Source organism: Notechis scutatus, chromosome 5 (genome assembly GCF_049901735.1).
Source record: "Notechis scutatus isolate UNSWTSFEM ecotype Mainland chromosome 5, rNotScu1.2, whole genome shotgun sequence".
Taxonomy (NCBI): Eukaryota; Metazoa; Chordata; class Lepidosauria; order Squamata; family Elapidae; genus Notechis; species Notechis scutatus.
In genome coordinates this window covers 86177694-86186688 of record NC_142013.1, presented here as the reverse complement: position 1 = coordinate 86186688, position 8995 = coordinate 86177694, and the positions used below count along the sequence as shown (strand labels likewise).

General features: G+C 33.0%; 2 protein-coding genes across 2 annotated transcripts in view; one reads left to right on the top strand and one right to left on the bottom strand.

The window, feature by feature from the left end:
- Positions 1-2049: 2049 nt before the first annotated feature.
- ATP4B (ATPase H+/K+ transporting subunit beta) lies at positions 2050-7315 on the bottom strand. Its single transcript, XM_026666741.2, has 7 exons — positions 7204-7315; positions 5840-5968; positions 4860-4973; positions 3298-3497; positions 2844-2900; positions 2307-2393; positions 2050-2211 (listed from the first exon to the last, which is right to left on the bottom strand). Exons 1-7 carry the CDS (start codon positions 7313-7315, stop codon positions 2050-2052), a joined length of 861 nt encoding a protein of 286 aa, XP_026522526.1.
- Positions 3513-8995, top strand: part of TMEM255B (transmembrane protein 255B) — a 78316-nt gene continuing 72833 nt past the window's right edge. The window contains exon 1 of the mRNA XM_087967243.1: positions 3513-3684. Coding sequence (XP_087823369.1) covers positions 3645-3684 — 40 coding nt within the window. The 5' untranslated portion in view covers positions 3513-3644. The remainder of the gene's footprint in view (positions 3685-8995) is intronic.

The following is an 8995-nucleotide window of genomic DNA, read 5'->3' as shown; positions in this document are numbered from 1 at the left end:
CCCAGTTATCCATCTTAATTTACCTCTTGTCTTTTGTTTCCTGTTATCTCACAGTAGAGGCACAAAGACTTGTTTCAACAGTTCCTCTTTGTATATATTTTATTTCTTGAGAATAAATATTGAGGCTGGTGCTTTGCGGCAGGCTAGTTTGCCATTACATTTTTAAATTAAAAAAACTTAATTCTTTACTTGGAACTCAAAAAATAAAATCAGATAATACTGAAGCCTGCTAGCTACCAAGGAAGTGTCTATAGGCGCATTGATACAATCAATGTTGGGAATTAAGAATCGAATAAGACAAAATAATGTGGGACTTTGTATATTCTATCAGTGTAAAATACTTCATTTTATGTATGAAATGTTAGCTATTCTAAGTACTGTATGTCACATCAGATAAGCCTTCACTTTCTTATTTTGGGATTTGTTTAAGAAGTAAACAAATAGTAAGTAAACTATAAGAAGTAAAAATAAGAAGTAAACCCAGTCCAATGATTTGACATCCTTATGTACAGCAAGAATTGAGTCTCTAATGGTACACAGAACTACATCACAAATCTTTTTCCCCATTGTACTGTTTTCCATTATTCTTACTACCATGAGCCTTAGAAGATTCTCAAGTTCATTATTAAAATATGCAAAGAACTGATTCCCCTATATGTATGAACATGCTTTCCATTTGCATATGGAATTTTAGTGATACTTGAGTTCCTCTTCAGTAGAGGAAACATTTTACTAAGCTGATAATTTAAAAGCATGTTAAATGCAAGTATCAACAACTCTAAATGCCTTTTTACATTTTGCTGTTATACATTGATATAGTAGATTGGTATTATCCCCATGGTGTAAAAGCAACAGCCAGATGCATCAACAGAATTTTGATGGACATCTTCATTACTGAATGTCACAGATGGTTGCAATGTCCTGGGCTTTCCCTTATGGCACCAATTCTGGTGTTACCCCATTCGTGCTCCTCATCCTTAATTCATTTCAATAACTTCTTTTTAATACCCCATAAGCATTATTTCCACTTACCTACCTATCACCGTCATGCAGGTGGTGAATTCATTGAAGATTCATTATGAAGATGATCTGGCTCAATACATGTACTTTATATACAGATAAGTGGCTATGTTTGTGTGTGTTTCAATTATTAAAATGTCTTCATATTAAGATAATCTAGGTGCTTTAAAGTAACTTGTCCAACACAATTGCATCAAGTCCACTTTAAAATATACTAAGTCATTCAATTTAAAATTAAGTTTCCACTGAGGTCTCTGTAAAGCAAATAAGTAATTTCTAAAATAACACTAATACAATTAAACAACAGTAAAAAAATACATAAGATAGTTTTAGATCAGAGTATGCACCCTTTTCACATTTAAGGTCTGTGTTTTGGTTTGGTTTGTTTGAGTTACTAAGTTGTTGCTGGCAGTATGGCACTGAAGCATTGTAGATTTTCTTCCAAGGTACCCTGATATCATCGAATTAGTTAGCTTTCTTTTCCAATCAAGAATAAGATCATCCTTCCCAGATTCAGTTTACTGCCCAAATTTACCAACAATGTTTTGGAGTTTCTAGGGTCACAAAGAGGCTCAGGAGCTATATTTGATTCACAAGCTTTTGTTTATATGTTTCTTTCATACAATAGTTCTTATTTTCACCTTTAAATATGTTAGGATGCAAAGCAGTGTTTTTCTTCCTGCCCAATTTATTATAAATATCATTCCAGAGGTAATTTATTATGTTTAATATTTTTCAATATATAAATAGTTGTGTATTATTATAACTTTGCACATATTTCAGTGGAATCCTATCCCATTGCCAAACTTGTAGTAAACCAAGTATATATTTGGTATTCTCCGGTGTGGAAAAATCCAATTAACATTTCTGATTAAGCATACTAGATAATGAAAAGAAACTTTATACAATTGATTATTAAAGTTGTGACTAATTTTGCTATAAACTGTACACTTCAAATTGAAATCATACAAATAATCATACAAAGCTACATAGCACACAAATTCTCAATGCAGTTTTTATAAACTTTGATTAATTTTGTATCCGAAGTTTGAATTCTGCTTTTCCTTCATATGGATCATGTGGGTTATTTGAAGTAATTCCAACGCCAACTACTCTGCATACTATGTGTAGTATTTTGTTGTACGTAAAGTTGAGAAGTTTCACTGCTACCAGTGGATTAGTGTAGCTAGGCTGAGATGGAAATACATATGACAAATGTTAATAAAGGTAAAATATATGCAACAATCCTATCAAAACAAAAAAAAATGAAGAGGGGGGAAGCATACCTGTGCCTTGAGTCCATAGTAAGGGAAGTAGTGAAGGCTAAAAGTTCCATTTGGCGGATAATATGCTACTTCAAATGAGCTGTCATCCTTCAGCAGATCATAAATAGGATAAGTATTAGTGCTGCTATCAGATAACTGAGACTCAATGTATATTATCACATAGTATGTAAATATACCATATAGCAGTATAGTCATATTTTCCCTTAAATGTGTGAGTTTAATTGGTCTTATTTGGAAGTTTAATCATTTAAAAGTGAACGTCTTAATAGTGTATCAGTGAAATCTGCATAATACATGTCATCGTACAATTTCTGCAAACCTCAGGGGGCAAGATTTGTTTTACTTAACAATTTAAGTATGTGGTTATTAATTGAGATTGCATTATTTTACTAATTTTGTGGAGGAGCATGAAAGGTTTCAAAATAACCATTGAAACGTCCTTGAGGGGAAAGCAGATGGGTGAAAAATACGGAGCAAAGGCAGAAGATGAAAAATGTGTGATGCCTAAAAGATTTGAATATTACAATACATACTTACGGTAGTTGTGCAGTTCACTTTAGGGGCAGTCCCATTGCCAGGAAGAAAATTGATAATCTGCAATATAATTTCCTTATTAAGAGTTTCATAAGTTAATGTTAATAAACCAAATGTAGGCATTAGGTGGCTGTAGAAATTAAATGTTTATGTCTACCAAAACAGAAGCTTTTTGTAAGGCATCCTTTTGTGACTGCTGCAACTGATCTTAGTACTTTGCTTTTTCTATGTATCTGACTCCAGAATTTGTCAAATACAAAATTTGGGTGTCAGGATAATTAATTATTAAAATTGAGCATATTCAATCTTCCCTCATTTGCAGGTTTATGTTCTAACAATATTTTTGTAACCCTTTGCAGAACATAGTGCAGAAAATAATAAAGCATCTGTCAGCAAAATTTTCTTTCCTATTAAATTGGTGTTAAATTATGCTTTTCACATCTGGTATTATACTTACTCTGTTCATCTTTATTATTAAGCATGGCCTTCCTTCAGGAAAACCAAATTTGGTATCCGTCAAACCAGAGCAGTTTTCAAGCATATCTCTTGTAAATTTACAAGAGTGTTTTTCATTATTTGGAGCATCAAATGTCTTTTGGTGGTAATAATTTTCCTGACTACAGTTTTCATTGTCTTCTTGCATAGTTTCATTGTATGCTAAAGTGAGAAAGTAGAAGAAAAATAAACATTTTCTATTGCAGGTAGAAAGAAATAATACGTACTTTATATAATTCAAAAAGTGCTTGTTCTTGCCTTGTAATGTTTCCTAAGCTTCTGTAACTTTTTATACATTTCAGTTATTTTATGCAACAGTGGCCTAATTACGTCTTGCCAGATGGGAAAGGTAAGTCAGATTGGAAACAGCTGCCAAGTATTTCTTGGGTCCCAACTAAATCAAAATGGACAGACTCAAGTGTAATTCTAAGCAAGCCATAATAATCTGGTTTGTATGGTGCTACATCATAATCAATTGCTTCTCATATCACTCTAGCCAAAATGAGATGCCTCTTAAATTAGCTCAAAGGAACTGTATATTGGAGAAGTGAACTCTTATGTTATGGATCTTCCTTGCAGTAAATTTGATGTGGTAAGCCACTTTCGTGAAGGGAAACTTTGAAAATGCTGGTTAAAGATAGTTTATACATTATACTCCATTGCAGTATTGTTTACATTATACTCCATTGCAGCTTTCCAAATTCTGTGCTCCAGACGTCTGGGATTACAATTGGTATTCCTTGCCTAGCATAGTAATCATAATCACAATATTTCCAGATTATAGAATGTTACACTAATATGCTGATACTTGTTTATTATTGTTGAATTGTACATTTTTATTCTACTGGTAGCTTTTTATTTTGTGAACAATTGTGGAATATGAGCCCAAGACAAATACAAAATTTCAGAGTAATCCCATCTGTTTAGGACAAATAAAAGGAAAAGTAGTGGGATTTTTTCAATGTACACAGAATAACTAAAAAATATAGTGTTTTTCCTCTGCCGTGCACTTTGATAAAGAAATCTGTGTAGGCAGAAGAAGTCAATTTTTAAATTGAGCACTCATGCTCATATGACACATGTTTTCCTCCTGAAATGACCCAATGTGCATAGAACTTATGATGAAGCTATAACACAAAGTTGATTTTTCACTTACAGATAATATATGATCATAAACTATAGTAAAATGCAAGCTGAAAATTGATTTTCTGGTTTACAAAAGAATAATTTTTTAAATCTTCAGTAATTCTTTCAATTGCAATTGTTTACTCTTTTTTGGGTAGTCAAAATTGTTTTCTCTACCAAAGTGCCACTATGTCAAAAGATGAAGACCTAATATTCTGTTCCGTTTTTTAGTAGGAATATTTGATAAAGTTTTAGCATCAAATACTTTGTTAATTGGAATTCAATTTAACCTGTATTTCATTTTCATGTTTCTGTTTTCCTTTTCTCTGTAATATTTCATTTTTCAATAGAACTTCTACACAGTCCTAAATTATTTGCCTACCACTGTTCCACGTTTACCTGAAAGAAATTTCTTAAGTATCCCAACATAAGCAGCATAGGAGGAGTTCTGAGAAATGTTATAATAAATTTCCATTCCTTTTTCTCCATATACATTTGGTCGTAATGTCACTCCTTTAATGATAAATCAAAAATAGAAGAAGAAAAATATAAAAATTACAGCTTATTTATCAAGTCTTTTTCACAAAATCTAGCATAAAGTAAAATTTAAATGCAAAATATATTTTAGCAGTCTTTAGATGCCAAGAAATCGATATTCTCAAATTGCATGTATTTTGCCGTAAACCTGCTACTGGTATTTTTTCTTTGAGCAAAGTAGTCTTAAGGAATATAAGGCTTAAAGTTTAATAAAAAACGCAATTGTTTATTTAATTATACTTTACCCCTCACTACATATGATAGCATTAACTTTCATTTTGTAAAATTCATTATTTGCAACTTTTTTTTAATGCCAAACAACTCATACATTGATCAAAGTGGTAAAAATGCAGCTTTTTGCTTGTTTCTCCCCCCCCTCCCTGCATTTAAGGTGTTGGTTTTATTATTCTACAGCAGGGGTCTTCAAATTTGACAGCTCTAAGACTTGTGGACTTCAACTCTCAGAATTCCTCCTCCAGTCATGTTAACTCGGGAATTCTGGGAGTTGAAGTTCACAAGTCTTAAACTTGGCAAGTTTGAAGACCCTTGTTCTACAGTGTGGTCTATTTATTCCTGTTACAACCATTCTAGAATGAAGAGTAAATACTTTTGATAAACAGTACTTATACAAGTTACTTGATGGAACTTTTATATACATTTCTGCTCGGAAGCAAAATTATTTGAGATCGAGTTGGATCTATCAGATTTTAACCATCAGTTGACAATAGTTTGAAGAACAATTTTAAATTCTGTTTCATAGTGTTTTCCCATAAATTTTGATAAGTTTATAAAATAATTTTGGATTATATGGGTTTAATAACAAAATGAGAATAAAAAAATACCTGGTGATTTTAATCGATCTTGATAGTCTGGTGTATAAGGATTAATTGTCTTCATTAAAGAATAGATAGAAAGTGTGAATAGTCCAGTCAATACCACATAGAATGCAACATAATAAAGACTAATCCATACTGTAAGAAATAAATAAAAATAGACTTTAAAAATAAAAGCATGTGCATTAAACTGGCTCAATAATTTAATTCAAACAAATTACTACATATCAAGATACTGAAATTTTACTGCTCAAAATGCTCTCAGCACTGGAATTCCTGCAGCTAAATGAGAGTGGAAAGGATGTGGATGCTAGAACATCAGGGCTACTTCACCCTGATGACCAAATGGGGTGATCAGAACCATGCTGTATAATTGAAAGTGTTCAGTTCCTTTCAACACTTTTTAAGTTTTGAAAATCTCCAAATTTCAAGCTATAGTTTGATCAAGTTTATTAGTTAATCCTTATTTTGGAAATTAATACATTTTAAAATGTGACAGCTGTTGAATTCTAAAGAGGGGAAAGAAATTCTACAAGTAACAGATGCATAAAAGTTTATACACATGATACATTATCAAATAGCCTGCTGAGGCTTCTCAAACCAATTAAATGTCTCCTTAAGGAATAATATATTGGTGAATAAGGTGTAAAAAAGAAATTGGACTAATTGGAAGTCAAAAGGACAGCTCTAAGCAACCAGAAGCAAGCACAAAAATATTTTAATACTATGCAAACTATATTTGAGTTTAGATCATCCATTCTAACTTTCACACATTCTTAACTAGCTTTTCCCTACATATGCACGTGCACACATGCACACTCCTTGCGTTCCTAGTACATATTTCCAAATCGACCAAAGAAAAAATGTGATATGTTTCTTTGTACTCTGAGCCCTTTTAGAGTACTGTTTCATTCATTCAAGTTTTTCAAAGCCAGTTGTCTTCATCTCCAAGAAAGCAGTTGTCTAGTTTCTGTGGGTATTTGGGGCCATAAAGAATTTTTGAGAATGAGCATAAATCAGCCTGGTAATTTCTGAGATAAAGAGAGCAACTGGAAACCCAGTAAGACAGCTGAGGATACAGTGGGTCCTCACCTTGGCCCTTGCAACATAATTTCAATGCTTTTATAATCTAAATTAGATTTAAAAGCCAGTCTGATTGAGGAGACATTGGAACCATCCCAATTCTATTGCTCTTTATTGGAATGCTAGCATGGACTCAGAATTATTCTTTAATAGTTACCATAAGTAATACTAATAATATTTGGGTAACTGACTTCAATATTCTGTAAAGCAGCTTTCAGTACTAATTTTTGGCCTTACAAGTTCCAAAAGTTCTAAAATCAGACTTTAAAAAAATGTTTGTTGCCACATACCCCAGTTAATCAAAGTTCTTCCCATTAACTGTCCTGTGTCTGGATTCCATACAAAACGTTGGAAATTTTCCATTCTTTGGCTGCAGGTCTTCTTTTCATGTAAAGCTGCCATTTTCCACCTTGAGATTTAGGAGCTGCAAAAACCAAACTCTTCCACTGGTACACAAGGATTTGGCAAACCTATTTTTGTTTTATACCTTTTTCCTCTGAAGGTCATACAGATTACATCCACCACCAGCAAAAGTTGATAACAGCACATACCTGCCCACAATCACTTTTTTTAAAAAAAGTAATTTGATAAGCATTTTATTGGTTAATTGAAAGCTAATAGCCATCAAATGTTCTTTTCGCTTGATGTTACTTATTTTTCAGTACTTGTGATACTTTCAACACAATAGGTGTTATCAAAACATACAATATTAACAGCTTCCCTTGATAAGCTGCATACATTGTATGTACGTAGTTTTAAAGTGTTCCTGTCAACACACATTCAAGTGGAAACTTCTCTAGAACATTCCAAGTACAATTTGTAACTCCTCAGCAGCAGACAAATTGTATTTGATTTTTAACTAACATGATTGAACAAGTGGTATTCTGCTGGCACTGTCTTTTTGAGCATAGACATGTTGAAGCCTTAAACATGAACATGTCTGAAGAACTGTAAAGTTATACTGTATAGCTAGCCAAAACAAGTAAAACCCTAGTATTAAAATATGTTTGCTATACCCAATAGCGCTTAATTTTGATCAGACATGCATAGTATTATGCTTAATATCTTATTTAAATGTATCTGATGAGCAATTGAGTATACATGATTAGCAGACATATTAAAGATAAAATCATTTAAAATGTTTGTTCAAATTCACTGCAACCCAGCATGGTGTAGTGGGGTAAAGTGCTGGGTTGTGTGAGAAAATCCAGATTCTTGTCCCCTCTGAGGCACAGACCTGGGTGACCTTGGACCAGGCAACTCCAAAACAACCAATCCCCAAAACTCAGGCTTGTGGCAAGCCAGGTGTAGAAGAAATCCGTTGTCTCGTCATGCTTTGATATTTTTGTGATGGGAACCAGGTCCAGTAAAGTACAAACAAGGGCAACCAAATGGACAGAGTTAGGAAAAAATAATTATTCAAAATATTTCTTTTTGCAGAATGGTCAAATATAACTGCAGTTCATTTGTCTTAAGGAGAGGATCTTCAGGCATGTAGACCAGACTAGGACTTGGGGATAGGATGGGGAACATCCTAGGAGAAATCTATATTACTTCCATCTTTTTTGAAAGAAAGCAACCTGGATGTGACGATTAATCTAGCAGAACTTGATGGCAACTTACATTTTCTGATAGTCAGGACTCATGCTTAGTGGATAAATGCTGTTCCAGTTTTAACTAGTCAAAAATAGTTGATTGGTGAGATGGGCTGCATTGAAATTTAATAACAAACACATGAATAAAATTATTCCGCCTCTTGGAATACATGCTGTGATTTTTTTTAAAGAAAGGTCATTATTTTAGGGTATTCCACTGTATTACAAAACCTATGTAAGGTGAGAGTGCCCATTCTTTTAATGACAAACAACTTTAATATCTGAGAGATGAGAGCTGGAAAGTGAATAGAGCCCTATCATAGAGTTTTCTGAAGAGAATTGGGATTTTTTTAAAATAACTACCATTTCCCACTTCAAATGGGCTGAAACTATGCAGTCAGTTTTTTGTCATCATGGTCAAAGAGGGCACTCAGATGACTTAAGTAGAATGGAAGAAAAACATCTCCAGCACCATTTTATCAGAATG

What these genes read in the sequence shown, in the direction of transcription:
- ATP4B (XM_026666741.2), bottom strand. Translation starts at nt 7,315, where the DNA reads ATGGCAGCTTTACATGAAAAGAAGACCTGCAGCCAAAGAATGGAAAAT. An exon ending in AAGAACTTTGATTAACTGGG is followed by an intron (nt 5,969 to 7,203) that starts GTATGTGGCAAC and finishes TATTTCTTACAG; the next exon opens with TATGGATTAGTCTTTATTAT. An exon ending in ACTATGGACTCAAGGCACAG is followed by an intron (nt 2,212 to 2,306) that starts GTATGCTTCCCC and finishes TTTCCATCTCAG; the next exon opens with CCTAGCTACACTAATCCACT.